Source organism: Saccoglossus kowalevskii, chromosome 22 (assembly GCF_978046115.1).
Source record: "Saccoglossus kowalevskii chromosome 22, keSacKowa6.1, whole genome shotgun sequence".
Classification (NCBI taxonomy): Eukaryota; Metazoa; Hemichordata; class Enteropneusta; family Harrimaniidae; genus Saccoglossus; species Saccoglossus kowalevskii.
In genome coordinates, this window is record NC_140662.1 from 1608692 (window position 1) to 1626788 (window position 18097).

General features: G+C 35.7%; 2 protein-coding genes across 2 annotated transcripts in view; both read right to left on the reverse strand.

Annotated features, from left to right (window-relative positions):
- LOC102808043 (VWFA and cache domain-containing protein 1-like) overlaps window positions 1-2593 on the reverse strand; it is a 47602-nt gene extending 45009 nt beyond the window's left edge. Inside the window, exons 1-2 of the mRNA XM_085496109.1 lie at window positions 2588-2593; window positions 1284-1451 (exon numbers count right to left, since the gene is read on the reverse strand). Coding sequence (XP_085352235.1) covers window positions 1284-1451; window positions 2588-2593 — 174 coding nt within the window. The remainder of the gene's footprint in view (window positions 1-1283; window positions 1452-2587) is intronic.
- A 4879-nt stretch (window positions 2594-7472) lies between these two features.
- Window positions 7473-18097, reverse strand: part of LOC102805454 (putative Bax inhibitor 1) — a 47670-nt gene continuing 37045 nt past the window's right edge. The window contains exons 3-10 of the mRNA XM_085496182.1: window positions 15543-15651; window positions 15333-15453; window positions 15020-15068; window positions 13699-13796; window positions 9270-9349; window positions 8904-9004; window positions 8514-8589; window positions 7473-7697 (exon numbers count right to left, since the gene is read on the reverse strand). Coding sequence (XP_085352308.1) covers window positions 7680-7697; window positions 8514-8589; window positions 8904-9004; window positions 9270-9349; window positions 13699-13796; window positions 15020-15068; window positions 15333-15453; window positions 15543-15651 — 652 coding nt within the window. The 3' untranslated portion in view covers window positions 7473-7679. The remainder of the gene's footprint in view (window positions 7698-8513; window positions 8590-8903; window positions 9005-9269; window positions 9350-13698; window positions 13797-15019; window positions 15069-15332; window positions 15454-15542; window positions 15652-18097) is intronic.

The window sequence follows — 18097 nt, forward strand, 5'->3', positions numbered from 1 at the left end:
TGTCATAATAATACCACCTACGTCAAGCAGTGCGGGCATGATGTCATAACAATACCACATACGCCAGGCAGTGCGGGCATGATGTTATAATAATATCACATACACCAGGCAGTGCGGGCATGATGTCATAATAATACCACATACGCCAGGCAGAGCGGGCATGATGTCATAAAAATGCCACCTACGCCAGGCAGTGCGGGCATGATGTCTTAATAATACCACCTACGCCAGGCAGTGAGAACATGATGTCATAAAAATACCACATACGCCAGGCAGTGCGGGCATGATGTCATAATAATACCACCTACGCCAGGCAGGGCGGGCATGATGTCATAATAATACCACCTACGTCAAGCAGTGCGGGCATGATGTCATAACAATACCACATACACCAGGCAGTGCGGGCATGATATCTTAATAATACCACCTACGCCAGGCAATGAGAACATGATGTCATAAAAATACCACATACGCCAGGCAGAGCGGGCATGATGTCATAAAAATACCACCTACGCCAGGCAGTGCGGGCATGATGACTTAATAATACCACCTACGCCAGGCAGTGAGAACATGATGTCATAAAAATACCACATACGCCAGGCAGTGCGGGCATGATGTCATAATAATACCACCTACGCCAGGCAGGGCGGGCATGATGTCATAATAATACCACCTACGCCAGACAGTGTGGGCATGATGTCATAAAAATACCACCTACGCCAGGCAGTGCGGGAATGATGTCATAACAGTACTACCTACGCCAGGCAGTACCCAAGAACGCCACCAACTCACAGTCAATTTTGTTTTGTATAATCCGTATCGTGTTGTAAGAACGGTCTCTAGTTCAAGTCATTCGGTAGAATATAACAACACGGAATGAAAATGTTACAGCCTTTGAGGCAAATCGCCAAGTATTTGTTGAAGTTCATTCATGGCGAATATTACTATAAACATATCAACAAAATTAAATTGTAGGGTTTTAATAAACAACTGTTTGACATTTTTCCCAAATGAGTAATTTTTTAACAGAGAGTCCTCCATAAATGGAGTTTTAGTAAGTTTAAATAAATAAATAAATAAATAAATAAATAAATAAATAAATAAATAAATAAATAAATAAATAAATAAATAAATAAATAAATAAATAAATAAATAAATAAATAAATAAATAAATAAATAACAATAGAATAATTGAATTAGAATAAAATAATTCGATTGTCATTGGCATAGATAGGAATATTGAATTGAATGCTAACATTCATATGTATTTGTGAATTACTGACCTGCGTTTGTTGAACTCCGAGTCCTTCATTTGTCAATTTATCAAGTTCTTTGCCGAATTTTCTCACGTCTAACATAGTGGCATCAGCACGAATTATAACAACAATTAAACAAAATAACTCGATCTGTCTTAGCGTACACATGCTTTGCACCCGACTGGTCCATAAAACCTAAAAAAGAAAAGAAAATTAACTAAAAAACTAAAAGCACGCATAATTTAAAGACATTGTAATCGAGGCAGCATTTTCATACAAGAAATGTATATATAACAACCTTTATTGATATCGTATCCCTTCTGGGATCTAGATTAGAATACAATAAGGATATAAGGAACAATAAAATACATAAGTAATAAAAATAATAAAAAAGAAATAAATAGTAATACTGTGAAAATATTATTATATAAATATTTTTTGGTGTTATTTTGAGGCGGCTGGTAAATTGCTTTTCATGAAATTCTCTCTTTTATTGAAACAGTCGCTGATAAACTTGGCAATTGCTTGGACGGTTTTAGAATTTTTGTTATTGAGAAGTGCTTTCAGATTACCGGATAAGTTTTTAAACAAAGCATCTCTTTCAAATTTGTACAGGTTACAATTGAAGAGGAAGAGTTCTTCATCTTCAGATTCATTGGAGTCACAGACAGGGCATGTTCTATTTAAGATATCTATGTTGTAATATCGCCCAACTTCAATCTGAAGTATGTGGGCACTTATCCTCAGTTTAGTCATAGATGATCTGTGGATGGGATTTTTAATAATTTCAAGGTATTTTTCAAGTGCAAAATCAGTTTTCAGCTGTCTGTAGGTACGAAGTTTATTTTTGTGATTAGTGCCTTTATTGTCATTATGCATTGTTTCTGTGCAGTGTTTCTCAAACATATTTTTTAGTTTTTTTGTAGCTAATGGGATAATACTGGTTTTTTCGCAAACATCACTAATTTCCAAAAGGTTCAGTAATTTTTTTATGCCTGTGGTCCAATTACTGACGTTTTCTTTGTCCAAATTGGTGCCAAGTTTGTAGGCCTCAGAGATCAGAGTGGTTTCATCCATATGTTTTATTTTCAGCCAGTAGTTAATCATACGTTTGATGCTTGAGATGATAAGTGGATATCTTCCCAGTTCAAGTACTTGGTAACTAGTATACTGTCATTTAACTGCCAAAATATACCATGCCCACATCAAAAACTATGTTGCCATGACTACCATTTCCACATCTAGACCACTGCTCACTGCCAAGTCATTATATAACATGACTCCATCTATAACCCACTTACTCTTAATTTGGCACATATGACAAAACTTACTGCCATAGGGTACTCATCTCACCTACACATCGAACGATTTACACCAGACAAAAGAACTCGTTCATGTCAAGCACTCAACGGCAAAATCTCGCATCCACCCATTGTCAAAACCAAAAACAACTCCTGCACTTGCAACTTTCACATGAACAACTTGAATTTAGTAACATCCAATATTGGGCACGCTCGCCTGGTTCGAAACAAACCTAGGCCCACGCCGAACGATACCAACTGGTACGGTATGGTACATTGGCCATGACAGAATAAAAAATATGTTGAACATTTCATGATTTGATTTGAACAGCAGCGTTGGGAATTTCTGTAGAAAGGTTTAATCTGGACACAGTCCTTCTAGGGCTAGAGGGACTGTGATTTGGGTGACATTTTAAATATCATATCAGGGCAAATAAACAGTGAAAATCACATGTAGATATAAATGAAGGCGCGTTGTACGGTAAGTGATAATGACTAATAGAAATACCATTGATTAGACGTCACACATTTTATATTGCACATGTGTAAACAAAACATAATAAGCATAACGTTATCAATCACAAATAAAGCATGCAAAACAAATACGAATATGCTAAATAGACACATGGTCAATTTCACAGGTCGTGTTCTTTGACCTTGTCATATCGTCAGTTCATTTAGAGCGTGCTTATTAATACAGTAATCAGATAGGCGTTGGCTCGGGCTCTCGCTCCGTTTTACATCATGACGTCACCTGTGATGTCAGTGATTTTTGGCTTATCTCAGGAAAAAGCTCCTTAGACTACATTCACAAAACAAAACAATCTTCATTGAATCCAGCAGCAACACTAACCTGTACCTTCTGTAGCACGCGGAAGGGCAGACCACGTGATTAAAAGTGAATATTAAAGTTTAACTAAATTGTACTTAGCGGAATCGTGACCCTTTTTAATATATAACCAGACAACCTGTAATAATTAACAGTAGAATATACAACGTTGGTGGCGCCATTTTGGAACCAGGACTTCTGCTAAACGAGTGACAGTGCAATTACAGGTTCTTCTTCGGTGGAAGAAGGCCGGGGTGATAATTGTCTACAAATAACATCGGTGGTCGGTCGGTAATATTGAATGATTTTTGTCAAGAACGGAGTATGGATTTGCTTGCGTTGTGTCACCTAATTATGTTTGCCTCGGGTGGAGCTATTTTAAAATTCTAGTTCCTATGGTTTTATTTTTTGTTCTTGAACACCTGCAAGTGTCATGGTTACGTTTTTGTCCAAACCGTTTGCCGAATGGTGACGATCGATTCAAGCAATACTTTCCCACAATGCATTGTATTTTGAGGCATTTTTTTCATCTGCAACGGGGTATACCAAATCATAACTTGGTTTATATTGGGGTATAGGGGCTACACACCCCATATTACCTCGGGGTCAAACACCCCATGTCACCTCGGGGTCACACACCCTATGCCACTTCGGGGTCACACACCCCATGCCACCTCGGGGTCACACACCCCATGTCACTTCGGGGTCACACACCACATGCCACCTCGGGGTCACACACCCCATGTCACCTCGGGGTCAAACGCCCCATGTCACCTCGGGGTCACACACCCCATGCCACTTCGGGGTCACACACCCCATGCCACTTCGGGGTCACACACCCTATGTCACTTCAGGGTCACACACCCCATGTCACTTCAGGGTCACACACCCCATGCCACCTCGGGGTCATACACCCCATGTCACTTTGGGGTCACACACCTCATGCCACCTCAGGGTCACACACCCCATGTCACTTTGGGGTCACACACCTCATGCCACCTCAGGGTCACACACCCTATGTCACTTTGGGGTCACACACATCATGCCACCTCAGGGTCACACACCCTATGTCACTTTGGGGTCACACACCTCATGCCACCTCGGGGTCACACACCTCATGCCACCTCGGGGTCACACACCCTATGCCACTTCGGGGTCACACACCCCATGCCACCTCGGGGTCACACACCCCATGTCACTTCAGGGTCACACACCCCATGCCACCTCGGGGTCATACACGCCATGTCACTTTGGGGTCACACACCCCATGCCACCTCGGGGTCATACACCCCATGTCACTTTGGGGTCACACACCTCATGCCACCTCGGGGTCACACACCCCATGTCACTTCAGGGTCACACACCCTATGCCACCTCGGGGTCACACACCCCATGTCACTTCAGGGTCACACACCCTATGCCACCTCAGGGTCATACACCCCATGTCACTTTGGGGTCACACACCTCATGCCACCTCGGGGTCACACACCCCATGCCACTTCGGGGTCACACACCCCATGCCACCTCGGGGTCACACACCCCATGTCACTTCAGGGTCACACACCCTATGCCACCTCGGGGTCACACACCCCATGTCACTTCAGGGTCACACACCCTATGCCACCTCAGGGTCATACACCCCATGTCACTTTGGGGTCACACATCTCATGCCACCTCGGGGTCACACACCCCATGCCACTTCGGGGTCACACACCCCATGCCACCTCGGGGTCACACCATGCCACTTCGGGGTCACACCCCTCATGCCACCTTGGGGTCACACACCCTATTGCTTCACCATACCAGCTTTGGGAAACTATGTCGATTTTGTAAAGACTCAGTTGCATTTATGAGTGTAATTGTTACAAAATGGTATAAACATGAGAACACCACTGCCTATAATACTACATCCAGACACTACATGTTTGGTCACACTACCTTGCATATAATATGATTTTACATAGATACCAATTATTATTAGACTATCAGCAAGTTGAGTTGCTGTAACCTTTATTGCATATGAATGACTTGACATAGAATTAACAAGTCATTGAAAATGACACAGTCCCCGTTAAGTTCTCTTTGTGCTCGTCATATTAAAGCGGAGGGGTTGTCGCGAGCGTGTCCTTGAAACTTGAGTTCCAAGTGGCGTATACAACAGATTGTTTATTTACATCAAAACACGTGATTCGTGTCATAGTAATATGGCCAAAATAAAAACAGCCGTTATTCAGCCATCTTTGATCTGATTATGAAACACACTGATATGTATGATGTATGTGTCAAATACGAATGAAAATGGTACATAAATTGTAGAAATATAGTAGTAAGGCCAACAAGTCAAATGGCTGTCAATCGGCCATCCTTGACCAGATTTTGAAACAAATTGTCATGGACATGCATCCTAACATGTATAAATTACACGTATGTGCCAAATTTGAATGAAAACTGACAGAGCACATCCAAAATACCGCATAAAAAAACAAAAACAAGATGCCTGCCAGTCGACCATCTTTGATCCAATTGCGAAATAAATCGTCATGGACATGTATCCTAACATGTAGAATCTATGTACCAAGTTTGAATGACAACTGACAAAGCATGTCCAAAATACAACATTTTCAAAAAACAAGATGGCTGCCAGTCGGCCATCTTTGATCCAATTGTGAAATAAATCATCATGGACATGTATCCTAACATGTATAATCTATGTACCAAGTTTGAATGAAAACTGACAAAGCATGTCCAAAATACAACATTTTCAAAAAACAAGATAGCTGCCAGTCGGCCATTTTGAATCGAATCGCTAAACCACTGCATGTGCATATGTCCCACATAAAGTACTAGGCACATGCAAAGAATGAACGGAATCGGTCCAAGGGATTCTGAGAAACGACTCCGGACGCACGGAGATCGAATTATAAGTCCCCGTTTTCGGACTTCGTCCGAACGGGAACTAATTAACGACTAATTATTTTTGTCACCAAGTGAATTATAATATCTGCTAATCTGGATGAAGTAGGATAAAACTGATGCATGTCCATAGAAATGAACATGTATAGAAAAAATAATCCAAGTAATCCAAGTGCTTTATTAAACTGTATATGAAATTTTAATATAACTACATGACATTTGCAAGGTGCTGGGCACATAGCAAGAAACTAATATTCACCCTCCTTGCAAGTACAGCTCATAAAACAGCTGGACTGGCAAGATGCACAATCAATATACAGTTTTTGTGTAACAACTCATAGTTGGGATATACCATATTTACCCTAATTAAAGCACATTTTATTACATGACCAACTCAAAACACTTATTATTCTTTTATGAATTACACACTTATAAATCATGTATTCAATTAAGTTAATGTCTAAATTGCATCAGCTGACCTACATTCTAACAAAATAGATTGAAGTAAATAAATGCAAGTAATTGTTGTTATCCAGTGTGAATTACTCCTAGCAATAATAACGGTACAACGAGTTTGTACTTCTTGAGTACATAGATGATATGCACAATGGTAATGTGATAAAGTCCATCACTAGTCACAGTAATATAATAGGCCTCTTATATAAATATATGGGATAATGTTGTCACTACAACTGCAATAGTTTATACCTCATAACAACTGCTTGCATTTTTCGAAAAAATCTTATGGATAATAACTTTGTCTTCCACAATGTTTGACCATTTGAGTTACATATGAGGCCTATTTTATAAAGTCTTTTCCAAACAAGAAGAAGCCTGACTTAACTAGCTTATACAGAGATAGATAAAAACTTAATATAAAGAACATTATAACAATAATATTAATTATGCCACAACACATTTTTTTAAATTTAAATGAATATGATAATGTAATATTAAACAGTACGACAGCACACACTGTTGTGTTCATATAGGGTTAATGTAAAAAAAACTGAAACAAGCTGTGACATGACTACTCAACTGGTACCTTTAATTTATTCAAAACATTACAAGCTATGGACGCTAGAAGAAAAGATATTGACAATCTAACATCACCAATTCTTATACATATGAATAGACAGATGGTTGAGATTTTACAACTTTTCAACGCTTTTCTTATTTACTGTCACAGCTTATGATCCAACTTTTTCAGTGTCAATAGATTTATGCACTTATTATACACAACTCAATTTCAATATCAAATTTTGGAAAAAATTTACAGAAAAATAATTATGATGTATATAAATTGAGAGATAAGAATGAAAAAAAAAAAACTTCAACATCTTGCCGATGTGATGTCTAAGGCAAGTTAATCTCAGGTCTTTATTTCTTCTTCTTGTCCTGCAAAAGAATCCAATGATCCAAATATTTAAATATCATTAAAATTAAGAAAGAGACATAAACAATAATTTTTTAAACACAAACAAACATTTCTTCAAGCACAGATGATCACTGTTGCTAGTTGGAAAAAAAAAATGTTGGAATACTACTCAACTGGGTGTTTGAAAAGTTAAACAAATTAGCAATGTTGTGTTTATGAATACAGTTTGGGATTGGACAAACTTGGATAAAGCGTACATTTAATTGTTTGTGTCTTGTCAGATGCACTTGAACTATAGCTTATTGGTAAAGTCGGAGAAAGCTGTTAAACAGATTACCCATTGATTAATTATATTTATATAACAACGAATACTAACATTTCACACACGTAATCTGCACTCAATTTGCACCCAAAGACACAAAATTACTTCTAGGATTAATATTTTATGCAACATTTATAAGTATTTGGTTGTTACATTCTGACAAATTAGTGTTTAGTAGTCACTAGATATTTTATCAACTTTTAAAACTGAATGAAATTGTCTCACTGGAACCCCATCAAATATACTATGTTAGTGCCACTTGGTTCAAATTTACATTCTGTAAATTTTAGCCAGATTTACTGCAGTGTTTTCTGGAAATCATGGATTTAGTCATTTTGACATGGTATGAATGTGTTCCAATATATCCAAACTTTCAAACAATATATGGTAAATAGAGGTTTGAATGAAATAACAGACAGAGAATGATTTCAATTATTAAACCACCCTTCCTGCTTCCTCAAGTGTAATCAAAATCTTATTTGTAATGTGCAGAGGGCAAGTAAATGCATCCTACCTCTTTATTCATGGCAAGAATGATGAGAAGTTTGCGGAAAATATTAACAAAATCAAGGAACAAATCAACAGAGTGCCTAAGGAAAAAGAAAATAGATATTTATAAATCAACAGCACATAATATTGTGATATATTGAGGCATCATGCTGGTTTCAATGTTTTAATAAAATCATGACAAAAGATGATTGCAAGTATGGGTTATTATGATGATTTCTTTTGTATTGATTTTACATGAAATGGCAAAATAATATAATACTTTAAAGAGACTCAATGGATGTATGCATACATAAATCAATCAATCAATCTCACTGACAACACTGTCAATGACTTATCATCTGTGTACTGTAGTTTCTGGCATTGACAAACTAAATCTCAATTTGGGGATACTCACCAGATATAATCATCGTCTCCAAGGCGGAATTTTTCCACAATCAGTTGGGTATCATAGAGAACAAAGAAACACATAATGGCCAATCCAAGATACAAATTGACCTAGAGAGAGACAGAGTATAAGTACCAAAAGAATGTCATAACAGCAGGCCCTAGTGAACATACCACTAATAGGTACTGTTGAATAATATCCTTTATAGATTTCATACAGCTTTTGCAACCCAAGGTCGTGCAGCAGAAGTGTCTGAGCTTGCGAGCAAGTTGCACAACGTTTTTGTTTGTTTGATGACATCACTGTACAATAACCAGCTGTGATATTTCACAATAAATGTTACTATGACATGAACCAGAATATAGGCATACTAACCTTGAGTATCAAGACAGATCCAAGAAAGATGTTTAGAAGCGACAACATCAATATCAGAGATAAACCAGAGAATAGTGTACCTTAAAAAAAAGAATGATTTTGTGAGCTGACACCCTTATACATATGACTATCACAGTATGTAGTATACATGGACAACAATTCATTATCAATAACACAGCCACAGTTTGTATCTGGATGAATCAACATTTGTGAAAAAAAGTGGAAGATGTCAAGACAATTTGCTCAAAACAATTAACAAATTACTTTGCTCTTGCATCAATGTTTGACAAAATTGGTCCAGTGAGTCAAGAATATGAGTGATGACATTTTAAAAATCAAAACAAGAGCATCAAAAGTAATGTCAAAGTAATGTCAAAGATGCATCAAAACAGAACAAAATGCCATGTCAGCCATTTTGAAAAAAATCATGAAGCAAACTGATGTGTCAGTAATGGACTGACATTGACTAATGATATTGGGTTCTTCACCAGATTCATTTAGTTTTTACTAACCACCCTTGTATTCACCATATGTTATTACAAGAATTTTCTCATTTGTTCAAGACGCTAATTACATAATCATAGCCATAGCCAAAATATGTGATACCATGAGCTTTAATCACTGGTTTGATTTGGCTTGTTACTATTATTCAGTCAGCTAACCTTTGATATTGGCATGTTTTTATTTAACATTTACAAGAAAATTACTCTTTCTTAGTTCCAAACATTGCCTGTTTACTAGTTTTTGTTCTCAACTTTTTTCTAAAACTTTTTTTTCTTCAGAACTTGGTTGTTCTTACATGACTGAAGTGCAGAGCACAATGTTCCCCACACTATTTAATAATTTTTTTTTAAGAAGCAACACCCTGGATACGAACTCCACTGAAGGAGCTAAGCAGGTGGTTTGTGGTTGAATGCAATGTGATGTGTATCAGTGGAAGATTAATGGACTGTACACTATAAAAACAGAACTGTCGTGATAATTTATGATTTTATTGCCTCTTATATTCAAGTTTGATGATCAAGACATAGTGAAAACTACACATATGCATTTACTACAATGAAGACCTGCATAGAAATGCAGGACACTATGAATTTGCTGCCAGTCTAGGTACCTTCATATTATGATTCATGCAGTGGCCCCACTCGCTTACAACTTGATTGGAAAAACAGAGGATTTAATCTTTAACTGATAGCATTTATTATACATGTATGTGGCTAAAGACTGCGTGCAATTCTCATGAAACTGCAAGATAAACTTGTTACTGTAGTTACGATGAAAGCATTTTCTACTTTAGATTATATACAAGAATAGACATGATGTGATAATGATCTGTATGGTGATCTGTATTGTAATCTGTATGGTGATCTGTATTGTGATCTGTATGGTGTTATGTATGGTGTTATGTATGGTGATCTGTATTGTAATCTATTGTCTTATGTACGGTGTTATGTATGGTGTTATGTATGGTGATCTGTATGGTGATCTGTATGGTGTTATGTATGGTGTTATGTATTGTGATCTGTATGGTGATCTGTATGGTGATCTGTATGGTGATCTGTATGGTGATCTGTATGGTGATCTGTATGGTGATCTGTATTGTAATTTGTATTGTGATCTGTATAATGATCTGTAATGTGATCTGTATTGTGATCTGTATGGTGATCTGTATGGTGATCTGTATGGTGATCTGTATTGTAATCTGTATTGTGATCTGTATAATGATCTGTATTGTGATCTGTATGGTGATCTGTATGGTGATCTGTATGGTGATCTGTATGGTGATCTGTATGGTGATCTGTATTGTAATCTGTATTGTGATCTGTAATGTGATCTGTATAATGATCTGTAATGTGATCTGTAATGTGATCTGTATTGTGATCTGTATTGTGATCTGTATTGTGATCTGTATGGTGATCTGTATGGTGATCTGTATGGTGATCTGTATGGTGATCTGTATAATGATATGTATGGTGATCTGTATGGTGATCTGTATAATGATCTGTATAATGATCTGTATGGTGATCTGTATGGTGATCTGTATGGTGATCTGTATAATATGTATGGTGATCTGTATAATGATATGTACGGTGATCTGTATGGTGATCTGTATGGTGATCTGTATAATGATCTGTATAATGATATGTATGGTGATCTGTATGGTGATCTGTATAATAATCTGTATGGTGATATGTATGGTGATCTGTATGGTGATCTGTATAATGATCTGTATGGTGATCTGTATGGTGATCTGTATGGTGATCTGTATGGTGATCTGTATTATTTGTATAATGATCTGTATGGTGATCTGTATGGTGATCTGTATGGTGATCTGTATAATGATCTGTATGGTGATCTGTATGGTGATCTGTATGGTGATCTGTATAATGATCTGTATGATCTGTATGGTGATCTGTATGGTGATCTGTATGGTGATCTGTATGGTGACCTGTATAGTGATCTGTATTATGATCTGTATGGTGATCTGTATTGTGATCTGTATGGTGATATGTATGGTGATATGTGTGGTGATCTGTATAGTGATCTGTATTGTGATCTGTATTGTGATCTGTATGGTGATCTGTATGGTGATCTGTATAATGATCTGTATAATGATCTGTATGGTGATCTGTATGGTGATCTGTATGGTGATCTGTATAATGATCTGTATGGTGATCTGTATAATGATATGTATGGTGATCTGTATGGTGATCTGTATAATAATCTGTATGGTGATCTGTATGGTGATATGTATGGTGATCTGTATGGTGATCTGTATGGTGATCTGTATAATGATCTGTATGGTGATCTGTATGGTGATCTGTATGGTGATCTGTATGGTGATCTGTATAATGATATGTATGGTGATCTGTATGGTGATCTGTATAATGATCTGTATGGTGATCTGTATGGTGATCTGTATAATGATCTGTATGATCTGTATTGTAATCTGTATTGTGATCTGTATAATGATCTGTATTGTGATCTGTATGGTGATCTGTATGGTGATCTGTATGGTGATCTGTATGGTGATCTGTATGGTGATCTGTATTGTAATCTGTATTGTGATCTGTATTGTGATCTGTAATGTGATCTGTATAATGATCTGTAATGTGATCTGTAATGTGATCTGTAATGTGATCTGTATTGTGATCTGTATTGTGATCTGTATTGTGATCTGTATTGTGATCTGTATGGTGATATGTATGGTGATCTGTATGGTGATCTGTATGGTGATCTGTATAATGATCTGTATGGTGATCTGTATGGTGATCTGTATGGTGATCTGTATGGTGATCTGTATAATGATATGTATGGTGATCTGTATGGTGATCTGTATAATGATCTGTATGGTGATCTGTATGGTGATCTGTATAATGATCTGTATGATCTGTATGGTGATCTGTATGGTGATCTGTATGGTGACCTGTATAGTGATCTGTATTATGATCTGTATGGTGATCTGTATGGTGATCTGTATGGTGATCTGTATGGTGATCTGTATAGTGATCTGTATAGTGATCTTTCATCATATTCATTAATGTGTGCTTATAAATTGAAACTATCGGTGTAACTGTTTCAGACTCTGAAGCAGCTGTACTTCAGTCTGACATTAATAAAATCATAAACTGGGTTTTATTTGATAGTATGGCATGTGACACTTGAACATATCAAATGTAAGGTTCTTTCTACCAGTGTTGTATACAGAATTGGTGATTATATTATCACAGTGTACAAATGTTGAATAAACTTGCAGTCACTTTTGACCAAAAGTTGAACTGTTGTGACCATGTTAACTCTGTAATCAAAGATGCAAGAAGAGCACAGGTTTTTATTAAATGAAACTGCTCTGTTTAACAAAAAAGTTTTAAAACAGATATACTGTAGGCTAGTTAGATCCAAGCTTGAATACGCAGTGGTTATCTGGACCGTATCAGTACAAAATAGAAAGATTTTATTGAACTTTTCTTCAATGATAAATCTTTTTTGCTGAATTCCCAGCAATCCTGCAGACATAGATATTTGTAATCAATCATATTTTTCATTTAAACATGTCTTGTATTTAATTAAAGCGGGGGAGTTGTTACCCACGCATGCTCAGATGGCCATAGCATGTCATTCTTTACAAACAAGCGTCTACCCATGAACCTTTGCGTTTTTAGTGTGTGTTGTTATCGTCGCATTGGTACTCAATTCTCGTGTGTGCGCAGGTGACTCCCCTCCCGCTTTAATATCCATATTCAGTTTGTAAAGCCATGATAGTTCACAGACTATTTCATTCAGTCCCATGGCTGGTCATTGGTCATCTTAGTTGTCTACTCGATGGAAGGTATGTTAATTGTAGTCTAGACTATCAGGTTGTTGTCACTCTATAAAGGTGCCTTCTGAGACTGGCTGCACTATATATGTACTTGTATTGTCTACTCACCTCCCAAATACAGATAGGAACGCTGTTCAGCCCATAATGCACTGAGGCTGAAGCAAACAAATATAATTGTAGTTGCCATGAACGCAGTTGGGATAATACTGTGAATAAAACATAAGTACACATTAGAATAAGATAAGTAATTTACCATCACATTTACTCTTATATACTAATGTAAGACAGCACCAAAAACTGGGACCAATCACACATGTAGTTACTACCAATGACTGATGTATTATGTATATAGAAGCTACCACTTACCATATCTGCCATCACAGTCCCTCTATCCCCAGTCTAGAAACAGCTATTGTATCAGGTGTGAGTTGACCTTCCCTGGCAAAAGTGCGTTGCAGGTATGCGCAAAGCATTGTCACTTGATCAGTACACAGTCAGTTACTATTTTTGACATTATCATTGCTATGTATTTTTTTTACAACTTAGTTGTTTATTCCAGAATTTGAACTGTTTCACCAAGATATCTGTATAAGGTCATATTTTAGCCAGTGAGTAGTTCTTTAATTTATCTATTTTACCAGCAATGACACATTTTCGCAACGAATTTTCATACCTTTACCCAGATATGTTTTGTGAATATGTTTTGTTATTTTATTTACCCTTCTTCTCGACATGTAACCAATATGTCTTCAATTTTGACATTTTATGATTGAAATATATCAGTAAAAATTTGTGGGCTGATTTTTTATTTGTCACACCACACCAGTAATGTTAAATTGAACGACTTTTATCTGCTTTCTTCAATCATAAATGCAAATGGTGACATTTTGAAATGACAATATGTGCTATTCAGTGCTATAAAAATCTCTTCATATGCAAAAATTGAAGCAATGTTATATATTTATTAACAGGAATTGTTATGAACTCCCTAGAATCAGAAATATCACAGGTTTTTCGATTGATCACATTAACATGAACGACGCCATACTGACAAGATTTGTCTGCATGATAGGCGCTGTTTTTCCCTATTAAAACTAGAAGATGAACATAATTCTCGATATTAATCTTTACATGGCAGGAACTGAAAGTTTATGAGTTGGTAGGCAGGTTTTGATACGCATCATCGGTTTTGATACGCATCATCAATTTTGTTTACATGTTTTGTTTATATTGTAGTCAAATACAAATAATATTGAGGTCAAAGTGAAGTCAAACAATAAGGTATCGCTTTGCATGACTGTAAATTTACCGATATTGTGACGGTATCATAATCTGATACAAAAAAACACTAGCCATTTCCAGACCAGGAGTAGAAGACTGTTTGTCATGTAGAATAAAGCATACCAGTGACACAAACAGTTGTACATACCTTGGGTCAACGTCAATGACAACATCCAATAAAGGACCAAGGCCAACACCTACAATACAGAAAACAAAACAAAATGATTGGAATACATCAGAGATTGCTGTGATGGACGACACATGTGGGTTAACATCCAAGTAATTAAGCAGTGTGTATCTATACTATGCATACACGTATAGTGTTAAAACACATACACACATGTAGGATTGTATTTTCATTATTTCTTTTATATCACAATTGGTCTGTTTTATTCATTTTGCACTTGTAGCATTATGATGACAGTGATAGTAACATTGACTGAGATATTTATTCAACTCACCAATGAAAAAAGCAAATCCAATGAGGAATCCAAGTCTCTTCATTTGATTTTCTCTGGTATGTGGGGTTATGCCAAGCAAAATTAACAGCCCAATAGCAGCAACGGTGGCCAAGATACCTCCCTATGTAATTTAAAAACATTAGGACGAAAAGTTTATCACAGCACAACACATTTATCATACAGAGAACTGTATACACATACACATCTTACCTGTATAATTCCAGTAAACACATGTACATAACTACCAACTGCAGCAGCAATCATACAGATAGCCAGACTACTATATACATTTTTCAGGTGATAACGAGTTGCTTTATTACTGTAAACAAAGAAAATTTAACATTTAATGAATGAAATCAGTAATTAAATGAAGGGAAAAACATTATTTGATAACACAATGATGTTACTGTAACTACATTATTGTAACTATGTGTAACAATGATTTCACTGTAACCATATTATTGTAACTATGTGTAACAATGATTTTACTGTAACTATATTATTGTAATGTGTGTAACAATGATTTCACTGTAACTATATTATTGTAACTATGTGTAACACAATGTTACCGTAACTATATTATTGTAACTATGTGTAACAATGATTTCACTGTAACTATATTATTGTAACTATGAGTAACAATGATTTCACTGTAACTATATTATTGTAACTATGTGTTACAATGATTTCACTGTAACTATATTATTGTAACTATGTGTAACACAATGATGTTACCGTAACTATATTATTGTAACTATGTGTAACAATGATTTCACTGTAACTATATTATTGTAACTATGTGTAACACAATGATGTTACCGTAACTATATTATTGTAACTATGTGTAACAATGATTTCACTGTAACTATATTATTGTAACTATGTGTAACACAATGATGTTACCGTAACTATATTATTGTAACTATGTGTAACAATGAATTCACTGTAACTATATTGTTGTAACTATGTGTAACACAATGATGTTACCGTAACTATATAATTGTAACTATGTGTAACAATGATTTCACTGTAACTATATTATTGTAACTATGTGTAACAATGATTTCACTGTAACTATATTATTGTAATGTGTGTAACAATGATTTCACTGTAACTATATTATTGTAACTATGTGTAACACAATGTTACCGTAACTATATTATTGTAACTATGTGTAACAATGATTTCACTGTAACTATATTATTGTAACTATGTGTAACACAATGATGTTACCATAACTATATTATTGTAACTATGTGTAACAATGATTTCACTGTAACTATATTATTGTAACTATGTGTAACACAATGATGTTACCGTAACTATATTATTGTAACTATGTGTAACAATGATTTCACTGTAACTATATTATTGTAACTATGTGTAACAATGATTTCACTGTAACTATATTATTGTAACTATGTGTAACACAATGTTACCGTAACTATATTATTGTAACTATGTGTAACAATGATTTCACTGTAACTATAATATTGTAACTATGTGTAACAATGATTCTACTGTACCTATATTATTGTAACTGTGTAACACAATATTACTGTAACTATATTATTGTACCTATTTGTAACAATGATTACTCTGTAACTATATTATTGTAACTATGTGTAACACAATGATGTTACTGTAACTATATTATTGTAACTGTGCAATGAGACGATATTCATGATATTACTGTAAATGTGTATATAACTAACGAAGATGTGGTAATTGCTATATTACTGTAACTGTAATAAGACAGTTGCTATATCACTAACTGTGTAACGATACAATTGCTGAATTATTGTAATTACATGTGAAGTGACACGCATTACAATGTTTATTGCAATTAAATGTTGTGAGACAATTGTTATGAGATTATAAAGTAAATCTTAGTAAATTGAAATTCACTGAAGACAGTTTAGCTATTTGAATCTGTCAGAGAAAATCACTTACATCACAGACTCATTATTATCGCTTAAAGCAATGCAATTTTATGGCATGAAAGCATTGAATAGTCTTATTATATATAAGTAGTTTGGAAGAAACCATTTTGTGTGGTTAAGTGGAAGTAGCTACATGTACCAATACATCAATAAATGTAATGCTCCGGGGTATATAATTGTGAATGAAACAAACCATTTAGTTTGCAGATACTGCAATGAAGGTGAACACTGTGTAGTCTAGGGAACCATACAACCATCAAACCACTAACTATTTTGACAGGCTGAGGGAGAAGTGAGGACCATTTGGCAGTGTTAACATTTACTACAATTGGAAGTGACAAATTGAATGTTGTCAGGATGTATGCACATGAGACAGAGTTTCATCATGTCAGACCTAAGTCATCAGAAGATGCATATTACAAGGTAAGTCAGTCACATCATTATGAAATCCCAGCATAATGTATCAATACAAAACTACACACACTATTCATTACCAGCATGAGGCCTTGAAAAGAGAGGAATTAAAATCCTACTATGACAACTACATGTATGTAAACATTGACAATGTTCAAATACAGTATAGATCAGATCAGATTAAATGCACAAAGAAAAAATCTACGTCTGAAGAGCTAAGTCAGAAAAATTACTCAGTCGGCATGCTCTCACACATTATTGAAAATCATACACATACCAAATCAACAACCTTGAAAATAAAATGACTATTATATAACCATATTTGTTCTATTATTAGCACATACACATGACAGAGGTATGGTCAAAACATTTTAATATTTCAGTATACAATATACATGCAATTTTTGG